The 25,759-nt window shown below is 38.8% G+C and overlaps 2 protein-coding genes across 2 annotated transcripts in view; both read right to left on the bottom strand.

Annotated features, from left to right (window-relative positions):
• Window positions 1-25,759, bottom strand: part of LOC107265201 — a 280,971-nt gene that overhangs the window by 34,210 nt on the left and 221,002 nt on the right. The window contains exons 23-27 of the mRNA XM_025082561.1: window positions 16,692-16,782; window positions 11,753-11,949; window positions 6,562-6,656; window positions 4,982-5,051; window positions 547-600 (exon numbers count right to left, since the gene is read on the bottom strand). Coding sequence (XP_024938329.1) covers window positions 547-600; window positions 4,982-5,051; window positions 6,562-6,656; window positions 11,753-11,949; window positions 16,692-16,782 — 507 coding nt within the window. The remainder of the gene's footprint in view (window positions 1-546; window positions 601-4,981; window positions 5,052-6,561; window positions 6,657-11,752; window positions 11,950-16,691; window positions 16,783-25,759) is intronic.
• LOC112493994 lies at window positions 22,529-23,748 on the bottom strand. The gene is made up of 2 exons (XM_025082586.1): window positions 23,291-23,748; window positions 22,529-22,671 (listed from the first exon to the last, which is right to left on the bottom strand). Exons 1-2 carry the CDS (start codon window positions 23,513-23,515, stop codon window positions 22,546-22,548), a joined length of 351 nt encoding a protein of 116 aa, XP_024938354.1. The 5' UTR covers window positions 23,516-23,748; the 3' UTR covers window positions 22,529-22,545.

Here is a 25,759-nt window from a genome sequence, read left to right on the forward strand (position 1 = left end):
GAGATATGATAAAGAAACGATTTTCAGGGGTGAATTTCAGAGGTCGTTTTCACCCCTTTAAAGTGGATGTCAGCACAAAAAAAAATACGTGTCTCTTATTTTGTCGAGTACTACAACATATCAAAAAATGATTGAAATCGGTGGGGTCGGGTTGGGGGGGTTTCCTTGTTAGTATTATTGGCCTAGTCTAAGCAGGTCTTGCGGGCTGATTCGCGACGTCATCTATGCTCCGTTTAAACGCGCTCTGATTGGTCGCATTACTGCAACTTCAACCTTGATTATCTCAAAATTTTGATATATGAAATAAAAAATGAAAATACACGTATTTTTTAGAATTTGACAAGGAATGCAACGATGTTACTACAGTGTGTTTCATAACGAACACCCTGTATAGGAATGTGGTATTGCTGATTCTCATACCCAACTTCGAAAATTCTCATGATATACTCTGCGCTATAATATTATTTATACGACATATCTAAATTATACTATTTGGTATATTCGTGCTATTTAAATTATTGTAATATAGTGAAGAATCGTACGTACCTTCTTAATAGAAACTGTATGAACTCCCTTGTATTGGCTGAAGCATCTTGCATCCTATAAAGATAAATTCTTAATGAGAAATTATTTGAGAAATGTATATTACACATTTTATCGAAAGCTTATAACAAATGAATTGCAGCTTATCACGCTACTCGATTGAGTTCTTTGATATTGACATATAAATGTTATTCGATTCGAGCACATAAATGCTCCTTACGAACGTATTTCTCCACGAAACTATTGGAGTGGTCCAAAGGTTCTATTACACTTGTGTCGAAATATTTCTACAAATTATTGAAATGTTCTGGACGGTTCCGTGCAAGCATCTATCTTTTGACTGAGTGTGCGCTACCTATTGCAGATTCTAATGATAGATATGTATCAGATATACGGTTGGCAAATAAATAAAACTGTTGTACCGATTATCGAGTATTTAATAAAATTTTGTTATTTTATTTTATTTTACCAACCTGTTTCGACTACATTCTTAAAGACGCCAGCCCTAAGCACTTACCTACATCCCATTTCGTACACTAATAAGGAGCGTACGAAATAGCACTACCGAAAAACGTTACCATACTTATCTAGTACTGTCGGTAAAAATAATGCATATGTAGTGTGTATAGTATATGTATGGGTTGGGGTATAACAATATAATATGGGTTGGCCACGGGTATAAGTGGCTGTGTATATGTATGGATTGGCGAGTGTCGTATATGTATAGGAGGGCCGACACGTAACACTACTTTAGCCATTGTTATGTCTAGTTTAGTCAAGATGTCATTTATCGAGCGAAGAACTGCCAATTGATCATCTTTAGGTGGATAAACAGGACATGCACTACGTACTGCAGTGACAGCTTCATTATCAGTATCAACGGCAAAACTCGTCACACCACACCAGACGTGAAAATTATGTTTTCAAAGTGCTTTGGTTATATGGACAGGCGAAGGGGTTTATTCCCACCCGACCCTTTTTTGAGGGTAAAGGAGAAATTTATGTTTCTGATAACACGTGAATGTCCGGACTTGGATGGTGATTAATACCCATCCGTGCCTTCTGAAAAAGTAGAGTCCTTGCACACTAAGCGGGGGATTGATAGTCTTCCATGCTGTTTGATTATATGACGGGAGAGGACTAGCCACGGGATTGACACCGTGGCGGTGCCTTCAAAGGTGCTACGATGCTGTAATTTAAATTATTTACAAAAAGTGTGTGTGAACCGCAGGTTAATTTTAAAATTTTGAATTCTCATGTCGTTCTAAGCTAAGCTAAAGAAGAAAGATTGATAAGTTATTGTGCCCGCAAACGTGATTCACTTGTAGGTACGCTGGCCCTCGCTCAGTCACTGAGGGTACTTGGTCACGCGGTTGGCGGGGAGGGGAGGAGCGCGCGCGAGCAGGTCCGACGTCGTTACGTCTTTCCGTTGCTACGCGGAGTCGAGACGTAAGAGCGCCACCAAATGTAGCGACTATAATTACTGTACTATGATTACGTAGTTACTGCGTACGGGTTTGTGAACCATATTTTCCAACGTTACGTTGGGCTTCCTTTCCTCTAAACTTCATGGACCGGCCAAACAGGTATTGAAACTCGCTGTTTTAATGCACGTAAGATGAAAAAGTTTATGCTAGTCAGAAACAAAAGCATCGTATATTTTGTTGAAAAAAAATGCATTTACGATTAGTAAGTAATATAAAAAAAAATGTGAAATGTGTTAGTGGATTTAATTCTAAGTTAATCGTTTGTAAAAGAAAAGAAACTTTAAGGTATTTTGTGTTTTAAATACTTGTAACTTTAAAACGGGCCGTACGATAATTTTTAAAAAAACTTCAAGTATTCCTCTCATCTGATTTTATAATATATTTCTTATTTATTAAAATTTGACAAGTAGTTTTCATACAAAAATAAAACATGATGTCACGATACGCTCGACATACACTTGTCCCATATCTAACATGTGAAAACTTCAAACTCTGACATTGTTTTTTTATAACGTCGGGACGGTGAAACTCAAGCACCATAGGGTCGTTTTGTAGGTAATAATTCAGAGAATAAACTTTCATAGTTTTAGAAGACTCTGACGAAAAAGATTTTACGATATAACTACCTTAACTTTGATGATCATCCAGGCATCCTCAGTTCATCTTTGCTGCGTTTTCCTATTTACTATACAATATTCGTTTTGTCTACACATGACGAAGTCAAATATAGTGAATATAAACTCCTTCAAAGGAGGAACAAGAATTCTTCCAACTAGTTTTATAACCACTAGAACCGATTGGAAATAATAATCTGTTGTATTGCATTCTTTTTTTATTATTTTATCGTACAGTGATCTGTCATCGATCGAAGTCTCGTGGGCGAGCTATCGAGATACAGAGGAGAGGGCGATCTTCTGTATTCCTTATGCCTAAGGCTTTCCCTTAAAATCAGGATCAGTGTTTAAACAACGTTTTCCAGTTTTCAATTTTCAGTTTACGCAATGCATGAGTAAGGTGCCGGTCTGTTCAGCGAGGACTAGCAGAATTTTCAGATCTCATAAAATTGGTTGACAATTACCAGTCTATTTTGTCGAGGTACCTCGCGCCCTCAGATACTTTGGAGATGGAAACCGAAGCCATCTGTCCTCCAAGATGCCGCTAGGACCGAATAGTTCATTAATTCTTCGCGTATGGCTGTCTTGTATGTACCGAGCATAACTACGTGGACTAATGACTCCGCGACCTCGACACCCTCATATTGAACTCATAGCCTTTGACCGCAATGTTAAAGAAATGTGAACAAAAACATATTTTTAAATACACTATTTCGTTTCAATTATTATGAAGTAAGTATGAGATTTTTAGCATTTACACTTTCATGCATTTTTTAAGTGAATTTTTCAAGTCAAAAAGTCTCATCTAAAGATGAGATTAGACTATTAAAATAAAAAAGTCTAACGAATGTTTTGGAATTTTATTACTGCTATTCGATAGAAAAGAATTCATCGTGTACTTCGGAATTTTTTAAAAATTTTTTGCAAAATTTCGTTCGCAAAACGAAGACCTTGAAGTTTCGATACGAGTCAGGACATAAAATTAGTTTCAAATATATATTGTTAATAAAAATATTATTATATATTGTTGTATATATATATATTGTTGATAAAAACATTATTTTCCATGTATGCAGAGTGTTCCGAAATTACCTGACCAACGGGGTATGGCGGTGTTCGAGAGAGTCCACTGATCATAAAAATGACCTCCCTTTTCTCCGGAAGGTCATAGTTTTTAAATGAGAGCAGGTCAAAGTTCCAATAGGCATGTATTCGACTGACGTCGTCCTGCCCAAAGCCACCGAGAAACCAAAGCGAGGGAAGAAAACTCAGAGTTCGTAGGTGCCTACGTTTTTCTTGACACCTCTTTTTGATTGGTCAACTTTGACCTGCTCCCATTTATAAACTATGACCTTCCGGAGACAAGGAAGGTCATTTTCGTGATCAGTGGTGCCTCCCAAACACCGCTATATCCCGTTGATCAGGTAATTTCGGAACATCCTGTATATCAGGATGAACATTGTTCTTCGAAAAGCACCTCACGAATTTGTAAAATCATGAAAATGGGTTTAGATATAATAATTTCTATACCGCGCAACGTAGATACTTACTGAACAAGATTCCAGGTTTACGATTACGTGCATTCATTTTTCTTAATTTTATCCATGTATATGACCCTTCATTATCACACTTACTTTTCAACACCCTTGAAATTTACGGGGAGATGTCAATTCGCACCAATGTGATAACAAAGGATCAAAGCTATATAATTTTATTTATTTGTTAAAATGTTTCTCATAATTCCTATTGATATGACTAAATTGCATTACAAAGTTACTATCTACCTATTTTATTCTATCACTATTTACGTCTATTTAAAAATTATTAGAATATTCCTAAATGTAGCAATCGATAACAAATTATTGTTATTGTGAGGCGCTTAAAAAATGTATTACTTGACAAATGGTATTGAATAATTACGTGGGTGTTCGTAAGTTTTTACAAATTATTTTATAAACCAAATTTCTAATTAGTAGGACATGGACCATTAAAATAGGTTGTAGTACAATATAAAGGTTGAAAATAGGATTAAATCAGAAATGATAGGAATTCTAGGTTTAAAGCAGAACTTAAGAGTCGAAAAAAAGCAAAAGAGACTTAATTTACAACCTCGAGGTTTAACGTAAGTTTAAAATTTCGACTCAAATAATGCCTTCTAAATTCTACTTTTTCAAAGCCATGAGAACGATATAATAATAAATGATGCAATGTGTTAATACAGAGGAAGACAAAAAATGATAACTTCAATAATATATTATAATGGTTGAAACTATGTAAAATTAATGGAAAGAGAAAAGTTTTCCCATTAACTTAAATAATAAAAAATATTAGACTTACGTCATCTTGAAGAGTGGGTGGAAACTGGACGATGGGTTTTACTGCAAGATCGTTAACTGCCGTTGATCGTCTAGAACAAAGTTATTTACAGTCGTGTAATGAATTATTCACAATAATACCTGTAATGTAAAACTTTAATCTAAAAATGCAATTTCCTGAAAACGTAAGAACGAATCATTTAATTTAGATCACACTCCCGCAGAAAAATTATCGATAGACCCTGACTGAGTTCTAGCTAATTTGTCAAGTGTCAAGGTAGCCACTAGGTAGGAGACTGTCAGGTCCCAGGTTGGGTTGTAACGTTCGAAACGTGTAATAGGGGAACTGCCTCAGCATTATAAAATCATTAGGCATTTTACTAAGCTAATTTAATGGGTCTTAGGTAGGACCCTGAAATTATCCACTTTAATTGTATGTTTCCCCCAGCTTAATGAAACTGCAAGGGAGCGTACGTGAAATATAAAGTGATCGGGAGTATCTTTCAAAACAAAATTTATCATATTGACATAATAATTAGACTTGTGAAGTAAAGTAGCATTCATACAAGCGTCTGGATGAACATCCATCCATACCTTTGTAATAAAACATAGATAACGATTGTCTCTCATATAACTTGAAGAATGATATCGGAGCGTTCAATTTTGATATTATGAGGTGATTTTTTTGAGTTCATAATTCACATTCGAATTTTCATAATAGTTCCGCCATTTTGAATTTTCGACCCCTAATTCCGATTTAGCGATAAAAAATAATAATTTTCATAGATCTCCAATAATTTTCTAAAATTTCTGGATAACATATTGGATCCACCATTTTGAATTCGAAAATTTTTATCTCGGATTTCAATTCTGCGACGCCTAATATATCTTATACACCTTGAAATCTGTCGTTCAAAGCGCACTAACGGTGCTAGTTAAGGTAGTGTGGTAGAGTTTGGATGAAGTCATATCAAAAGCCATATATAATTTTAATATAAGTTTTTAATAAATCGTGCCCGTTTGTGGGTTTCGTATTTTTGCACGAAATCTCAGGTCTGTTTAATTTCTCGAAGCCCCTGTTGTGTTGTTTTTTTGTGGTTATAGATTTCAGATTTAGATATTGTTTCCCAGACCCAGGACCCCACCGCATAAGAGCTGGCTAAGGTATATTCTGGAGACAGCGGCGTAACTCTTGTTATACCTGGCACCCAGCAATTTCATCTTTTAATAATTATTTCTGGCGGTGCCATTTATTTGTGCGATTACGTCGTCACAATACATATGTAGAATTACCCTTGCTATACTAATTTTCATAATCTAAGTTTGTCTCTTAATTAACTTAAGATAAATATCGGTTATAATTTCAATTAATTAGAGCCAACATAGTCAGTTTAGAAAATTGTCTAAGAATCTCAAATCAGTAGGCGTAACTTTTGGTAAGATGTATTGTTGGAGAAATCTAATAGTTATATATGAATGAACGAAACACTATTAGGTACAATTCGATTTGCCCAACAATACAACTTACCAAAAGTTACAAAAGACAAGAAATCTGTTCATAATCTGAATTTAATGTAACTGTATCTATGATGACAAACTTACCGGAGAACGATAACTTTGAAACACGTGCCAGGCATACCCTTGATGAGCGCTGAGGCATTCAGGTGACACCTGCCTTGAAGTACAGTTCCATTTACCTATAAGTAAAAGCCAAATGATGTATCACAATGCGAAATAATATCTTAAAATTAAAATTTATGTACCATTTGAATTGTATGGAATACCAATTGTAATCAATATGTAAAGTTGAAATTTAAAACTCTTCTGTCGTAATAATAATTGTGATTATCTCTAATATAAAAATCAAAGAATTTATAACCTAAAGAAATATATATAAGTTTCTACATATTATTAAAGATATTCCAGGCATATCATATATTACATGTAACGATCCTATGTTTGTAATGCATTTGACAATATTCAATTCCCAACAATTTTGACAAATAATAATTAAAAAAATGTTACGGTTTGGACATCTTAATTCTATGTTCGTTCACCATATTTCTATATATTTAAACTATTCACCCTGGCAAAAGTATTATTTAGAACTTTCAAACTGGAAGTGCTGCAGATTTCTAGTGTAATGTAGCCTCTCGAGGATGTTTCGTTCTATACGAAAATAAGGCATCAGCGAGTGTAGATGTCGCCGATAACAGGAGCCGAAGAAATGCCGGCGGGAATTGTGAAAGCCGTGATAAGGAGGGTTCACAAAAAGGAGAGTAGCAAAGTCATAGCAGAGTACTAAACTTTCCAGCTCTAGTTCCGATTTTCTAGTTTCCGATTCGTTCTCTAACGTCCTCGTTCGTCCGCTCTCAGCCTTCTACAGTACTTGCTTGATGCTTACTCCGACCCCCTCTATAATAACGTACAGTTTGAGCGAGTTGCTTGAGTTTTGTTGATTTTACGCGACCCAGAAAAGTCAACGCTTTCTGTTGTATTTTTCGATTTCACGTGACCGCAAAAATCAAAAGTATCCGTTATCCGAGTTCTCGTTTTGTCAGAGTTGAGACTGTCCAATCTCAACTACCGGACATTCCTCGCACGTCAGTTTCCGGTGAAATAAGAACTGGCTCGCGCCCGTCTGGCGTGCGGCTGCATAGACGAAGGGTGGATAGTCGAAGGTGGCGTAGGGTAGCTATTGGATTAGCGTTATCGGTGTCGAATTTAGAAAATAAATTAAAATATATACCACGGTCCGGAGAGATTTGAAAATCAGAAATCTTCGAGTCCTTCCTCCCTGCTGTATTTCTGCTTTTAATACGTATAAAACCTACGATGCCTGAACGAAAAGTAACCAAAAATTGGTCCGACACGAAACGTGATAATTACTTCTTGGTTTCGACCACACGTATATGGGACAGATTTTGGTGTAATACGATTTGGCAAGTTTTGAAAGACCTGGAGAGTAGTTTTTCTTAAATTAAAATTATGGTATCAGTTCTTCTTTTCCTCGAATTTTTCTTTATGTTTTACAAATTGGACAGTGGCGAGATAAAAAAAAACCCAGGAGGAACCGTTTATCCCGAGCGACTTTGGATCTAGATTACGAACAGGACAGGATATGATTCCTCCATGACCCCACTACTAGATTTACCAGGACAAAGGAAGTTCACAATTTCGAAAAAATGGATTTTCGACATTTTACATATTTCGATAATGAGATCCTTTGAGAATATCTCCCTGTTCAAATTTTTGTGAAATTCATAAAATTGAGAAATATTCACAAAATCGCGTAAGTATGATTGGTCTAATGAAAATATTGAACCGAAACTTTGAATGCGATGGTATATACAATAAAGTTACCTAAATCCTCCCAAAAATTAATTTTCATGCAAATCAAAAATCCTTCTGTATTTCTAGTTGCTATATTGTGTTACATGCCGTACTTTTGATCTCGACTTTTTCTCATATGTGCAAATAAAGGAAGAATACTAATAAGATACAGTAATGTAACGAAGAAATCACGCGGGTCCGGAGATGCCGACCACGGCATTACGTGAGGAACCCGGGTAAAAATTTTGCCAGACGTACATACGTGACAGCATCCCCCCTTAAGTTTCGACGTCCTCGTTGATTCGATCGCTTTTGGCGAGCAATCTGTGTGTTTATAATATGAATATTCTACCAAGGTAAGTATAGATATTATAATATTGCTTAAGCTTAGGAGTACGTTAACAAATGCTGTGCTATAATTCAAACGGGACTATCGTTTTGATAGGAGGTTGTCAGGGGCTGCCACCTTGCAATTTCCTACGGGTCCATGCCCCTCCTTGCTGCCCCCTTTTATCTCATTCGGGGCCAGATTCTTCTCCTTGGGAGTCTCGCGTCCTTGATTTCTCAATCCTACGAGTGAACTTGAAGGTAATGGATAAAGTTATTATAATCCCAGAGAGTGATGGCGTTTACGCCTTGTTTATCTGCGGGTGCCCCCTCCCCTGGAATTAAAGGTGTAGTTGGTAAGTTCCTACTATTACTGTTTATTACTTGATATCAATACTATCCCAGAAGGATTGTTTCACTATCGTTTCCTCTGCTCTTAGGATAGGGCGAAAATCTTAATCCCGCCCTGATAGAGCCGTCGCATGCCACGGCCCATCATCAATGAGCGTCAGGCGATACAGGAACGACGCATGATGTTTCTCCGAAGGTCATTCTACACGGGAGCCCGGAAGGTGACCCCCTGGGCCTATGAAGGCTTCTTGGCGTAAGCTCTTAAACGGAGGCCGACACACACAGTTTGTTGTAGACATCAAATAAAGAAAAAAGATGTACGTTGAATACTCGATTCTTTCATTCTCGGTGTCCTTTATACCTTACCCAGAGATAGCGCTACGATACCGTGTGAATGTTCGTTTGGAGTTAATCAAATATTCCAATACCAGTAGTAATCGATGCGGGCCTAATCTCGGGCTCACTATTGTCAACAGTTGTAATTCCTGAAGCGACGTTGTGGATTTGGTAACGTTGGCCAGTATGTTTCCATGTTAGAGGCATTGCTCTTCCTGCCTCCCTCCGTGTTGTTCTTCCAGGGTGTCAGCCAATCACAACACCTTCGTTTCCGGATATTTCTCTGACAGAAATATGTGCAGAGAAACAGTACGAGGAAACTCTGGAGGGAGAATCCAACATTGGTCAAGCAACGCTGCTGTTGCTCGTTCTTCCTGTGGGTTCCAATTTTCACGATGTTCCATTCGATTTCGAAAAGTGATTCACCGTCTTCATGGTATTTCCACGATTAAGGCTTTCCATTGGGTTCATGCGGCATTGGTGGAAGTACCCTCCTATCTGGGTGATTCTTCCTACATGAGTTCACCCATCCCCCCCTTAACAATTTTTCGACAAATTTGAGAAAATCACATTTTCGATCTCTCATTGTGAGGAAATTTTTATAGTTGGTTTCATTTGCAAAAACTATTTTATTGAAGAGAAACATAATAAAATGTATTTAAGGGTAGTTACTTTTTAGAAAATAATTTTTCGCAAAAATGCAAAAACACGTAAACTTTATTTAATTATCGCCAGCCAAATATATGTTATATTTTTTCCAAATTTGTTGACTCGAATTTACTCCTGTTTGGCCATTTTTTCTATAAGGAAAAATAATTTTGGGGTAGTTTACCCCCACACAAGTTATTCGACAAATTTGAGAATATCCCATTTTTGATTCCTTATCGTGAGGAAATTTTTCCAGTTGGTTTAATTGTGAAAGATACCGCTGTTATATGTGAAATACTTAAATGGGTGTTTAGTATCCCAATCTTCGAGGACGGTTTTCACCCCCAAAAACCCAATTTGGGTCGACAAAAAAAACGTGTCGCTTAGTTTATCGACTGCTACAACATATGTAAAAACAAAAAAAAATCAGAAGCGGACACCTACCAAGGTTTCCTTGTGAGTCTCTCTTCTTCACACCTTTTAGGAGACTTTCCGTCTAATTTCTTTTTCTCACAACTGAAGTGCTCCCGAGTATAAAAAATGTGTAATTTATCTATTTTATTGCGAGTTTGAGTTAAATCAAAATATATAACAGTAAACTAAAACTAAAAATTGATTACTCTATGATACGTAGAAATTATGAGAATATTCTTAATATCTTTTCTATGGGAATTCAGACAAGTATATCTCATAATAATTTAATAATTAAATATACATATAATACAAATATTGCATTCATATTATTTTGATCCGTACTCATTCAATTCTTAAAATCCCCTATTATCCATTAATCTTTTATTTGCAAAGTGAATTATCAATCTGATTCCTATTCTATTTAATACCCTATGAAGATAACGTTGTTTAAGATCAATTTTATCATTCTGCCAGGAAAGATCCAGATCTGTCAACTTCCCTTATAATTTCAATTATTCAGTAGCCAGACTTCAGAATATAATTATCGCCACACTCAATGTAGTACTTATACTGGTATTTTACAGTTATTCTCAATTCTTCCTTATTGTGAATTACTAAATTTTAATTAGTAAACTTAAAAGTATAACGTAGTAAACTTAAAAGTATAACTATAAGTAGTAAAAGTATAACGCCACCCTCGATAAAGATTCAAAATCTTTAGAGATCTTATAAGTTTTTGAATTAATATTATCGGTCAGTTAACCGTTCAACGATTATCTATGATATCATCTATCTCTTAACGACTTTGGCTCCAAGTAATGTTCCAAATAAAATTAAGGGGGTCCACTGGCGCACAGACCAATTTGACACAAATGACTTTTTACTGCACATTCTGTCCACTTTTAAATAGATGGAATAAAATTAGGTACAAACGATATCTTGATATAGCATATTGTATGTGGTTTAACATTAGTTTACGTTAGATTTGATTAGGTAAGGTTAGGATAGAGTGGAACGTTCAAACTTCGGAGACTGGGTATGTTAGTGGATAAGTAAATGTTTGAAAATGTCCCGTCAGAGAAAGATAATTTACAATATCGTTGAATTACTGATGGAAGATCGCTCAGGAGGCAGAAATTCGCATTTGTGTCCAATTCGGTTTGTGCGCAACTGGGTATCACTTAGATAAAATTAGGAAAAGTTTGACCCTAAAGAGATCAACTAAAACTGGGTATGGTAGCTTTACTTGATTTCTCATTTCCTACTGTATCGAAACTATGGAATCGTCGTTGTGACGTTATACTACATATTGCAAATAAAGGTGAACGGTGAAATGGACATAGTTTAAATATCAAATATAAAAGGTATAAGGTAGAACACCAACCTCCAATATTTCGTCACCAATGTGAAGGCCACCTGTTTTATGTGCCACTCCTTTAGGATTAAGGCCACAGACAAAAACAGCCATTCTATTCCTGTCTTTGTGGCCGGCTAAAGAAATACCCAAGCCACTTCTATCCTTTTCCAACTTGACCATAAGGACAGTATGCCCCAAATTATCATACCTCTTCTTTATTTTTTCTGCAAATTAAAATTAATATATAAATGTTTAGTTAAATTATTTTATTCAATTTGTGAGATACACAAGTACTGCATGAAGTCATTTATCCCTTCGGTGGCACTGACGCCATAGGACGTGAAAAAATGATGCGCCAACAGCAGCATTAAACGTCATATGGCGCACATTGTTTATTTTTTCTCCAATTGGTAAGATTTTCATGAAACTTGATGCTTACGAGTTTTCTGGTTTGCTGAATATGAATTGGAGGAAAAAATTGTAAAATTAAAAATGGTGAAAAATTAAATATATTGGCGAATTTCTATGAAACAAAAGTGTATCATTTTTTTGAGTTAGTGAATAAAAACTTTAAAATTTAAATTGCGCTCTAAAGAATCCTAGTTTTCTGTGAATAAGATTTTTTAATAACTCTAGAACTTATGTGTGATTATGTTCTACAAATTTTCTGTTTTTAACATTTTTCCTAAATTTTGGACCACCATATTCGATCCAGTACTTTGAATGTTATTAATTTTATTCTATTCTCGAATAGCGAATAGCGATATAGCGAATATAGCGAACCAAAAAACTCCCATGTATTAACTTTCATAAAAATTTAATAGCATTTTTATTTTTCCCTTCTTAATACGGTTCATGGAAATTTTCCTGCCGCTCAAAGGATTAATTTCCTTTTGAGAATCAGTAGGGTTACTAGTATAGATCTAATTGTAACGATTTTACTATCGGATTACGAAACTCGCTGTATACAGTGTTTACAAGGTGTCTTACTTTAATTTTTACCTTGAAATACCTCGGAAACAAGAAGTTTTAAGAAAATTTGTTCACACGAAAAGTGTAGAGTTTCGAGGGAGCTAGCAGAAGGTCTGACTGGCTATTTTGTCCGGGGCCTAACTTGGTTTTTCTGAATGACAACTCCTATTGTTGATAATGGTTTTGTATTCTACGCTAAAATACGTAAATTTTAATTGGGCCAGAATTTGGTTTCAGGCTTACATTAGTTTCTGGATTTAGTGTAAGCGCAGAAGACTGTGAGATAACTGGAAAACGAATTAAGAACAAAATGTGAAGAATTATATCGAAGGAAAGTGATCAACAAACTTCGAAGCCTTTTTGTATCTATTGTGTTCTATGTGAGAAATGGTTTAAAAAATTTTTTTTATGTTTTAGCGTAGTTAGAATACAAAACTCAAATAGGGGTAGTCATTTAGAAGAATCGCGTTGGGTTCTGTTTGGGCCCAATATGGGCCGCAGATCGAAAATTCAGTAAAACCTTTTGCTAGCCCCTTGAAACCCTACAACTTTTGTATGCAAAATATTTCTTAAAAACTCCTTGTTTTTGAGGTATTTCGGTGTAAAAAGTAGAGACACCCTCTATATTTCCTTACAGACAGAAGTAAGTAAATCTTAATAAAAAATAATAAAAAAATAAAGATAGATGAGTAACCGATAAAAATTGTTAAGATTTTTAACCTACCGAAATATCGAATTGTCACCACGATACTATGGTTTATTGCAGCTGCATTTTATCGAAAATTAGAAGATAATTACTACACTTTTCTACAAAATTTTAATTTTAATTTTTATAATATAACCGAGATTGTAATATGTGTACCAACTAAATTTTATTTCATTAAATGAAAATCATACAGAAAATTGTACTTTTGTTGGGATCACGCAGAGTTTTGTATCTGTTATTATTTGTGATAAGGTTTTTTAATTCACTGTCACGAGATAAGTCTAGCTATATTTTCAGATAACGTTCACGCTTTTTTGCTCCCTTTGAATTGCCACTCTGTTCAAAAACTACGCTCTTGGATAGATTTGTACAATTATGCCAATGCACCCGAAACGAGTTGCCTGGCAGAGGAAAGCACGTCAAGAGACGTCCACACGAATTGGCAGAAGTCCGGATACAATACCAGTGCCCCAACTGATAGAGGCTGGAGAGAGGGTAGTAGAGATTTAGATACGGTTAAGGACAGGGGAAGAACTCCCTAACTTGAGTTGCCGATGTTGAACCCTGCTTTTGACATATGCCCAGGAGAAGCGGTCCTGCTGGAGGATCTCCCAAACTGCTACGTTACTGATTTAAGAGACGTTGTCGATACAGTTTCAAGGGACGACTAGAAGAAAAGGGTAGTAGTCAGTGGTTAAAGGGATTTCGACCAATCAGAATGATTTGTTCTTGAAAGTGGCCATTTTCAAAGCAATCTGCCTTGGGACGCCAGTAGTATAGCAGGGCCGGTTCTGGATACAGATTCCTGCACCGACATAATACCGACACTCTAGAACCTTCGAAGGTGGGTGTCCGTTCTAAGTTGCCGTCGTGAGCTCTACGATTTCTGGAAGTGACGTCCTCAGGACCCCTCGATTCCAAGAATTTTCGCTCGATTCTGGGAATTTTGCGTCACATTCCAGGAATTTTGCGCTCGATTCTAGGAATTACGCACGATCGAGAATCTTCTAGAACATCCTGGAAGCTTCGACGGTTCGTGTCCGTGCTAAGTCGGGAAGGATCGTTCCCAGTGCCGGCGGTCCTCTCGCGCGACGTTTTGAGGCGGCTCCGTGCCCCCCACCCCGGAAAGCCTTCCAGTAGCTTCGACGGGGCCCGTGCAGGTTTCGAACGGCAGCCCTCAGCCTGTTTGACCTCGAACGTTATCTCGCAGAGTCGTACATCGAGAATGTAGTTCCCCATCCCCCCGAGGTGTCAAATTACTCGTAAGCGCGCGCGACGCAACTTCTTCATCGTTGCCGTCGGAGGAGGGCTGAGGTTCGTCCGAATATTCCGGAAAATGAGAGTTTCCTAAGAACTGTCACAAAAATCTGAGGTGTAGGGTTCCAATGATAAGAATAATTACCCATACAGGTTCATGTAGTCAAAAACAAAATTTTATTGATTACAGTAACTGAATATTTTAGAAAATGCGTTCTCGATTTCGCAATTCGGGTAGGTGGCTTATCGCCCGAACCGACGCAAAACAATTTCAGGAAAACCTTGAAATCTTCATATAGAAGGCCCTTCAATAATGCGCAGCGATCATTGTTTATTAAACCTTCAAGTGCATTATTGCTATTAACGAGATGGATTCTGCAAAGTGTAAAAAGTTGATCGAGGTTATGGAAGTAGCGTATAAACTTCTGAGGAAGGGTTCATCGATGGCAGAAATTGAAAAATGGACAAAATTTAGAACCCAAAATATTAGACTTTTGAATAAAATTTTGAGAAATGTTACTCTTACGATCAGAGAGGAAACCAAAATTTTAACAACGATCGGAATCCTCAAATCTCTGAACGAAAAATTTAAACAAAAACTTCAAAAAAGAGGCGGAGGAACGGCGAGAGAGAGAGAAGAAGGGACAGAGTGTGTTGGGATGATTTGGAATCTGCCTTTAAGGGGAGAATAAGGACTGGAGTGATTGCAAACTTGCGACACAAGGACTTGGGCCGTTTCTTGGAAGATTCCAGAAAATTGTTTACTGCAAGAGTGAAAAACGCACTTCGAAAGGACGGAAATTTGAAGGTGATCGTCTTGAGAAATGATATGAATGTTTATTTCTCTAAAAGAAAAACTGATCCGACTTGTTAGAAATGGTTTTATTACTAAAGGCTATAGAGTAGAAGATTGGCTTGTTCTTTGAACTGATCAGACAAAACTGATCTTCTGTGCGCCCGTGACGAATTTTGATAACACTTGCATGCGTACTTGCGTCTGGTAGGACAGGGGAGAGTGCGATAAACTATTAAATCATAATTTTCGGAATTATTAAAACACTGATAATAAAGTTCTACACATTATAATTCATGAAATATAAGTAATAGAAGTGATATGCAATATAGAAGAAAAATTGTTAGCTAAAAGTATAAAAAAATGAATTCCACAAAAATTGTTTAAACATGTTTAGTTTTGCAATATAAACATATAATTAAGCGATATTGAATTATCTGTTATAGAAAATCATAGAATTATCTGACAAAGTAGGACTGCAAAGAATATGTTGATTAATTTATAAGATGAACTTTATAAGAACAAATCGTGCGAAAAGACATAGTAATAATAATAATAATTCCGGATATTCGGCTATTATCTCCACTATTGGAATAACTACTAGCAGTCTCTTCTTAATTATCTAGGCAAGAGTATGTGGGCCTGGAAAATTTAGACACTGAATTCGAACAGTGTTGGGCAAAGTCTGTATTATGTGTAATTCACTTAGGTTTTTGTCAGAAAACTGATTGGTGAATGTTACCAGGAGAAATTCACGCAAACATAGATCTTTTCAGTCGACATCTGCGATGTTATCCACCGAGCTGGTCGTCTTAGAAGAAATAGTAAAACGCAGAAAGGTCGGACACGCTGAGCCCTCGAAGTGTGAAATATTTAGTGAAACTCCTAACCAATTTATCAATGATCACTCGTGGAAGTACTATTAATATATTGGCAGTATATCTACGTGCAAACATGGCAAACTTTGCCATAAAAGCTATAGAATGACATTTTCTACACTCTCAATTTTCTGCGCTCCTAAATGAGTTTCATAGTTAAAGTGTTTCAAAGTATTTATGTTTTAATCTTCTCAGTTCTGTAGGCGCTTTAATTTACTTTTAAAATATTTCTAACTCTATTCACCGTACATTTTGTTATAATGGTAATATCGATGATAAAAATAATAGTATTAAGAGTATATTTCAAATGGTAATATCAAAAGCACAACTATTAATTGTGCCAATTTTTTGTATACTCACTCGCCGTGTAACCGAACTCGTCTTCCGGCTCAGGATCGGCTTGTATTTCTTCTTTCGTTCGTTTTACGTTGCCTGCACTTTTTCTTGAAATCTGCAAGGAGATAATTAATTATTTAATTATTCATTATAGATTTGACTATATCATTAACAACGAGCAACGTTGGGCTGTGATCTTTTCCATTGTGTTTATTTCTCGACGGTACCGACGAGACTACAGACATTCGCGGATGCCCACTACATACAAAATAGGATTAGAGTAAAACAAATGGTACCGAAATCCCATACAGACAATAAATCATGTTCCGAAATTCACTGCCAGTACTACGAGTATCGTTTTGTCCCTGTTTACCTGTATGCAATAGAATGAGACACAACCATACTCGCAGTGTTGGCAATGAATTTCGGAACGTACCCAATGTCACTTGAGTTACATGTGCTTTCTTTCACGGTGACGTTGTACGAAGATTATGTGAACGCATCCCGAAACTTCAGATGGGTAAGAATATATGGTACGTCTGAGAATCGTCGTACTCTTACTATCAGACTCTATGAGCTCAAACCTATTTTCATGTATAAAATGATGTATTGTATAAGCAATACTCTTATTTAGATACATACTTGTATGCATAAGGATTGGTTCAAGCTCATAGAATCTGATACTATAAGGACGAGGATTCCTTCACTTGTGTCTTGCCCATCTGAAATTTCGGAGTGCGTGCGCCTAACCTTAGCGCAGTATTAGAGCGCAGAGCACGTGTAACTCAAGTAAAATTATTTGCATGGACCTTCGGTAACATTTGTTTTACTCCAATCTTATTTTCATTTCTAATGCTTTGCTGCATCCAGTATATAGTGGGCATCCGCGGATGAATTCAGCCTCATTGGTACCGTCGATAAATAAAACTAAAGAAGAATAATTGTTGCCCATTGTTGCCAATCCTTAATTGTTTAATGATTGTTAAACGGCTCTAATGCTTGTTCTAAATCGTAGTATAGCTGGGCTTCTAGAAGCTTCGATGGTTCGTGTCCGTGCTAAGTCGCTGAGGATCGCTCCCAGAGCCGACGGTACTCTCGCGCGACGTTTTGATGGAGCCCCTTGTCCCCCACCCCGGGGAGCCTTCTAGAGGCTTCGTTGAACCCCCTTTCTCCCTCCCGATCCGTGTAGTCTTCAGCCGTTTTGACCTTAAATGTTATCTCGCAGAATTGCGCATCGAGGATGCAGAAGCAGGATCGATTCCAGGAAATTTGTCGGCTCTCGTCAGCCATTCGATTCCAGGAAGCCTCCGTGCAGGTTTCGAACAGCAGTCCCCCGCCCTGAAGCTTTCGATGACTCCCCCGACTCCCATGCAGACTTCAGGAGGCAGCCGGACACTGTTTGGACCTTGTTATTCATGGTATCGAATTACTCGCAGAAGATAAGCGACCCTTTGTGCACTTCGGAAACTTTTTGATGTAGCGTTCGAGCTCAAAGTGTGCAAATCGGGTAGATGTCTTATCGCTCGAACCGATGCAAAACAATTCCAGGAAAACCTTGGAAGCCTCGGGCAGATTCGTGTAAGTCGAAATGGTTCTCGCAGGCGCGGTGGTGGGATCAAAGTCATTCTAGAAACATCTATGTATTGGTTGTTCAAATGCGCAATACTGAACGTTATCTCGCAGAATCGTGCGTCGAGAATGCAGTCCCTCATCCTCCGAGGTGTCAAATTACTCGTAGGAGATACATAAGCGCGCGACACAACTTCGTAGGAAAAAGGCTAAGGCTAATCCGAATGTTCTAGAATGTAAATCGCTCCGCTTGGAAGATGCATCGACCTTGACATTGATTCCAAGAATCTCTGTCGGCGATTCGATTCCTAGAAATTTCCGAAACCTCCCATCCCCATTTCAGCCCTTAAGAGTTTCCTATAAAAGGAGGAGCTGAACTTGCCTTCGTTAGTTTGCTGTGACAATTCGACTGATGTTAAATAAGAGGAAACAACGCGAGCTCAGAGTTCGAATACAGTTACTATTAACCCTTTTAGTGCCAGACGACGATATATCGTTGCGTATGCGATGGCACCTTATTCTTCGCATCGCGAGAAAGCTCTATCACAAAATAAATGTTGAAATACAATTAGCATTACATTAGTCTCTCTTCCTTCCGTAATACGTTGTTTTTTGAATCATGTAATTATCTTTTTTAGTTTGATTTTTATGACCTTTTTCCTAACTCGTTGTAAAATTCGTCAAATTCGTCTGTTTATTCTCGCATAGGCACCGGTTTTTCGCCCGGCACTAAAAGGGTTAAGGAACATCGCGGAAGTGAAACATTTGATCGAAGCTAAAAGAAATTATAACAGCGTTCTACGAAATCTAAAAAAACTTCATCTACAATAAAAAATGGATTTCTCAACAATTAACAAAGTCGGTCGTTTAGATGACTATCTTCCGACAAAGAAATTGGCTGAGTTGGAACCCCAGAAAGATTACAAAGTCATCAGAATAAGAAAAGTTCAAACCAAATATGGAACGAGACTAGAAGACAGCTTTTCGATGTTTCTACCTGCAAGGATGGCTAAAGCTTTTAATGACGACGAGGATCTATTGAAGAAGATCATGCAAGCCTGTGAGGAGAATCGAGTCCTCATGCGCTATCTCGGCGGACGGTACGACCAGATCGAGTTCCAATGTCTATAAACTTTGTACTAGTGCTTTAACTACTATGTATACGTGTTAAATAAATATATATCTTATTATATCTTATGTCTTTATTCATAATACAACAATATACATTCCGATAACCAGTTCCTTAACAATGTCACATTTTCATTTGAGCAATTAAAATGTGGAGCATGATGATTTGTACATCGAGTAAGCGAGTTTTTGCGCAATTTTTGCAACGAAGGGAATCCCAGATCTCCCAGATCCACGATGTACTCGGATCGTCCAATGAAACCTCCCAACCAAATTTTCTTCTCCAATCCTTTTACATAGATCTTAGATGCATTTTGTAAGATGACTCGAAGAATGTTTCTAGCTTGATTGTAAGCAACGTCTTCAGCGCTCCAGGATATACCATGAAAATTGTGCTCCACCCACAAATTTATACTTTTGTATGTAGCCGGTAGATGCTTCCATGGACGAGGTGGTTGAAAGAGAAAAGTTGCAGGCTCGGAAAAATTGCTACCGACTCCAATCACGGATAGCTCCTTCAGGCCTCGAACTCGTTCGAGGGTGTCTTCAAACCTTGTACGTCCACGATGAATTCCATTTTTTCGATGAACTGCGCAGGGAGAGACGATTGCAGCCTCTTTATACACATTTTTTCACCCCACCACTGATCGTGTTGTATTCGATGCAGGATCGTGCAGGATCAGGCAGAATGCCGATGTATCATCAGGGAAATTGTCTTGCGCCTCAAATTCCAGACGAATATCGACAGATCCAAGTTAGTAGTTACATACCACTTCTGGCCTTCACAACAAACCCTCACCACTATCCCCCATAAGTCATGGAGCGCGCAGCGCTCTGGCTCGCCACGCCGTGCTATGACGTCACCCGCCTCGTCGATGTGCCCGGCTCTCCCCACCTCTCAGCCATGAGGCGATGCCCCACCATGCGGACCTTGTCCTAAGGCCCGAAACGCAGTAGCAGCGGGGTTGCATGCCCCCCAGGGGCCTATCACGGCCGGTAATTATGCATTGACCGCCGGTCGGTAACTTTTTAATTGTCCTAAGGAGATAAGTGTACCCGTGGTAAAATAGAACACCTTATTTTGCAAGACACATTATGTATATTATAAAGCTGTAGCGCATGATACATTTTCGATACCTTTAGCTATCGATGGGTGGATATTCAACCCCCTAATATTTTACTCGGGATGAACCCTCTATATACAGGGTGAATCACGAATCGTGATCAGTAGAGATTACTTTGTTATTAGCAGTCCGATCGAAAATGTTTTTATCAGCTTTTGCATGGTTTCAAGAGAGCTTTAACGTGATAGTGAAAAATTACTGGTCAACTCTTTTTTTCAATGTTTTTTTCAAGGTTACCTTGAATTTTTTGCAACAGAACATATAATTTTTTTACGCCTGCCTGTTAGAGGATTTCAAAACGAATTCGGCACATGTGAGGACATGACATTTTTTCCATCTGGTTCGAAAGAAAATTAAAAAATTTTGTATCACAAGGAGAATCACAGCTACGCCGTTATACGCGTGTTTCTCCGGAAGTAGTTAAGTGTGCCCTTTTTCTTAGGAAATAAATTAGGAAAATTAGTATAAGAATAGTGATACAAAAAATTGTCCCTATTGAATAGGAGATAGGTGATGATATGATATCTACGAAGGTATCGATATTATCCCCTTTTAGGTTATTTTCTATTTCTGACATTTTCTGGCTTAGTGCACTTAGTTCGCTAGGGTCCTTTATGAGATTTCTTAGCTTAGGTTGTATATTATTGTTATTAGGTACAATATTTGGTACATAGTTATCAGTAATAAGTGTTAGGTTTAGAGGAGGTAAATAGTTTAAAGTTACGTTTAACTTATATTTTCCTTCGGTTTCTAGAGTGAAACCTTCGGCTGTTAGTTTACATTTTCCTTTTATTTCAATTATACCTGAGCCTTGCATAACTACCCTTTTTGGATTTTCATTATTACATGATACCATCATTTGTTCTGGTTTGTCCGCTACATATAGCCAAGAATTGGGGTTCTCCATTTCGATTAAGAGTGTGTTTTCAATTTTGATTTGCCTTGTTTCGCAGGATAGAGGGTACGACGATGGATTTGTAAAAAGTTGGGTTTCGCAGGAACCGTATGGTCTAATTTTGAATACTGGGTGCCTTGCTTCACACAAGTATTGATCCTTAATTTTCTTACAGTTGTCCAATTCGGTTCGCGTCATCCTGATGAACGTTTGCATGTCGTGTCCCACTATTGCGTAGTTTTCTTCCGCCTTTATGTAAGCGTACGTGCCATTTCTCATGTGGACAGGCAGAGAGTGTATTCTGTTTACGTGGTACTCTTGGGATGATGTCAGCGGTATCTTGATTATTGTAACGATGGATTTACCTTCACTATAGGCCACTATTTCTGAAATTTCCTTGAGGTATCTAGCGTTTTCGGGTGTCAAGGCTATTGGGTAGTTTAACCCTTGAGGTAAGTGTTCTAGAGATTGTTTCAGTAGTTTAATTATTTTTGGATATGATACTATTCCTGGATATTAGATTCCCTTTTGGATTTCTACCAGATATTCTACAAAATCCTGAACACATCCATGGAACATTTCGATGTATAGCGAGAGGATAATAAAATGTTCATCGAGTTCTTCTCGGATAGATTCCAGTCTGAATCTTTCGTCCATTTGTTGTTTAATATGAGATGTGAGGTTAAACAGCATCATCTCGTTGTGTTCAGCGTTAGCTGCAGTTTCGTTTATCATCCGCAAATTTGCTTTGGTGATCTGCACCTGATTTTTTAAAGCGGTTTTTAATGCGCTTCCTTCTTTATTAAGAGCCGTTATCTGCTCATTTATCAGTTTGGCATCTTCGGCATCCATTGTACCAAGGATGTACATTGTCATTGTACCATCATTGTACAAGGATTTGGCTAAAGATCCTAGTCCGTCAATTAGTCCTCTTTTCCTTTTTGATGGTGGATCGAGTGTGGTTTCCTTAACGTATTCTAATTTGGCTTCTATTTCCTGAAGACGAGCCTTAGAAGAAGTGCTGAAAGCCTTGCATATTGTTTGCAATTCTAGAGTGGTTGTTCCACACATTTTTTTTCTTTTCGATAAGTAATGCTTGATGGTGGCCTCTCTTTCAAATATGGGGCTTAGGTCAGTGTGAATGACCAACTTCCAAGTATCCTTATAGTTCACAAGGTTTCCCATTCTTTCGAAGTATATCCCTGGAGTAGTATCGAATTCTCTTATCGTCAGTTGCTGAGCTGGTGCGTTTTGGATTTGGGTCGTCCCGAACCATAGTGTGGTGAACCTGCAACATGTGCAGTTTGGCATTGTACGAAAGGTAAGTAGAAAATTGCCATTGAGCTTTTTGTGACGTATAAGTTTTGTAGGTATATAAAGCATGAATTAGCTGTGGCTGTGCATTAGACAGATTGAACATGTGTCCAAGTAATTCTTCAATTTCAAGGGTGGCGGAAAAGGCTCCTTTCCCTACAGGGATAAGGGTCCTTTCTGAGGCGGAGAGGACCGCCGACCTTTTACGGAGGACAGAAGTTGTTCTCCGGAAAAGGATTGAGAGGGCGCTAACTATTTCGTTAGCCGGAGTGAGTATTTGAACTTACATTTTTTTTTTTTAATTTGCTTGTCCTTTGCATTTATTCATTGTCTGTTTTCCCCTTTTTTTGTCTAGCTCGATTTCATCAATATTCGCGAAATGCGAATGAGAAGGCGAGTCCGGGCGGATCTCCGTTCCCAGGTGGACTGGCACTGGGGAGAGGGGAGTGTAACGGAGCCAGACCTTTTCTGCCTCCGAAAGCTATTCGAAGAGGAGGACTACGAACCTGAGAGTTGGTTCTAGTCTCAAAATATGTTATAAATACTTTTTTTGTCTAAATAAATTATATTGTTTTAAATTTATCCATGTATACCTGTTTGTACGTTATGCCGCCGTCGAACCACTCTAGACCATGTTGATAGCGTGTGATGGTGTTGTTTTCGCTTCTGATCGCCGATGGTAATTCATTGAAATCACAGGGCGATGAAACAATCCAGTGGCCTATGTATCTTCTTTCCACAGCCACAACGCCGATCTTCTTCGGAGCCAGACGCCCCTCGGAGTCTTTGAAGTACTCGATCTGGATCCCGAAATTCATCGTTGCGATGCTAACTCGAAGGCGTTCAACGAGAAACTGACGGCAATGCTGACGATAACAGGCGATACCGAGTGCACAAAAAGACGATGACGTATACCCCAAATTGCTGACCAGTGTATTTTCTTCGATTGTTTATCCGCCGTAATCTACGACGATCTGACGCCAGGCGTTGATCTCCAGAACGTTATCGTACTCTGCGTATACGATACAGTTCACGGTGGTGGCAAGCGGTTCGTCGAAGCGTATCTCAATTCGTACACTACCGTGCTTGATCAGGTTCCAGTGGGTGTTGCTATTTGCCGAGAGATCGGGTGTGAGATCGAAAACGAACAGGCAGTAGCCGTCTGCGTAAGCGTTCCTAGATATCGAATTACCCTCGTTGAGGAAGTGTATACCCGTACCACTGAAGAGGGTATGATACGCGTCCACGTAAAGACCGGATTTGCCGAAATCGGTCCGCAGTGCTTTTCAGGATACTTGAACACCGTCGACGTACAGCGATCAGAAATTAATACGATAGTTTTTAAAATTGAACGGGTTGAGTTGATAGTTGCCGTTGAAGGCCTTGTTATCGACGAAGCCTATTATAATCCGCTTAGGTAATTGACCGAGAATTACATTGTCCATCGTGCCACCGTGCAAACCGGCGTGCATTGTCAGCGCCTTGACCTCTACACGTATAAGCGGATACTTTGCCGTTGTCTTAGACAGCATTTTAGAATGAGCAATTAGAATACCGGGGCTTATTTTGGCGCGTCTAACGAGGAGCGTGGCCTCCGTTATATGTAAAGAACACTCGCTGTCGGGGTCCATGAGGGAGAAACCGTCTGTCGTACGTACGAGCCGTAAACGGAGCTCAACACCATTTAATAAAAAGTTTTCTTGGTTAAACACATCGCAGTGTAAATGACCGATCAGATCGACCGTCTTGTCTTTACCGACGAATGCCTGCCTATTCACGAGACCCATATTCTTGCCAGCTGTATCGTCCATATGACCGGGCGTGTCATCTTACCAGAGCACGCTCGAGAGATGTGACCCCTTAGCGGCTGGCCCATAATTTAATAGCGTCTCTATATAGGCCGTGTAAGCGCACGCGTTATTAGGTGGCGATACGAGTTTCTGATTAAGAAGCACGTCCACCTGATTGAAGAGCGAGTGTAGCAGATTGTTAACAGGGGCTGCTTTGCTCAGAGCGTCAGGAGCTAACGCATCCTTGGATCGCAGCTGTACGCGTAAACTCAGCATGGTGTAGGCTAGATCGAGGTATTCGTCGCCGTTACCCGGCACGACAAACTCAATGGGCGAGTCATCGGTCAGCGATGAGATGGGCTTATAGTGTACCCACTGGGCGCTCTTTATAGTGGCCTGTGTCGGTGGTAGTGTAAAGAGCGCGAGTTCCGATTTCATACACTCGCACGAGTGCGCGTGTAGGAAGGCCATGATAAAGATAGCGCTCAAGAAAAGATATCCAGCAAGCTCCGCTTGTTTTTTATGTTACTACCGCTCCTACCACTATTTTTTGGCTTCTTGGTTTTTGCCTTTATTTTTTTACTACCTTTTTTCAACGCAGAGCAGACTTCTTTCCCGTACGACTCTTACGCTTGTTAGCAGCTCTTGAGGCGTTGCTCCTTTCAGCGGCACCGATGATAGAGTGGGCACCGCGTGATCGTTTTACAGCTTTATAGCCCGATTGAAAACGAGAGCACTTTTATGGCGGCGTACGCGTATTTGTTCTCCGTTTGCAGGGGAACCACACGAAGCAAGGGTGTTTGGACGTCTCCGGTGATATACGGCTCGCAGACATCGGTGTAAACAAAAAGTATCTTAGGTAGGGCGTTGATCAGGCTAATCGGTTGATCGGCCATCAAAACGGGCTTTGCTTTCGATGCCACGACCGATTCGGGAAAACCTAGGATGCGTGCCAGAGATCGGCAGAGTCTCAGTTCGTCCGGGTCGTCTAGATCGTTATCGGTAGAGACGAACGATACGCTCGCGTAACCACCTCTACAGAGCTCTAATTTCAGACGGCCCTTCATAGCCCTGGGTTTGCTTTCGATACCACGACCGACTCGGTAAAATCCAGGATACGTGCCAGAGAGCGGCAGAGTCTCAGTTCGTGCGGGTCGTCTAGATCGTTATCGGTAGAGACGAACGATACGCTCGCGTAACCGCCTCTACAGAGCTCTAATTTCAGACGGCCCTTCATAGCCCTGGTAGCGTTTATTTCGTCAACGAGTGTCT

The sequence above is a fragment of the Cephus cinctus genome, unplaced genomic scaffold (assembly GCF_000341935.2).
Source record: "Cephus cinctus unplaced genomic scaffold, Ccin1 Ccin1_scaffold0017, whole genome shotgun sequence".
In the NCBI taxonomy this organism is placed as follows: domain Eukaryota; kingdom Metazoa; phylum Arthropoda; class Insecta; order Hymenoptera; family Cephidae; genus Cephus; species Cephus cinctus.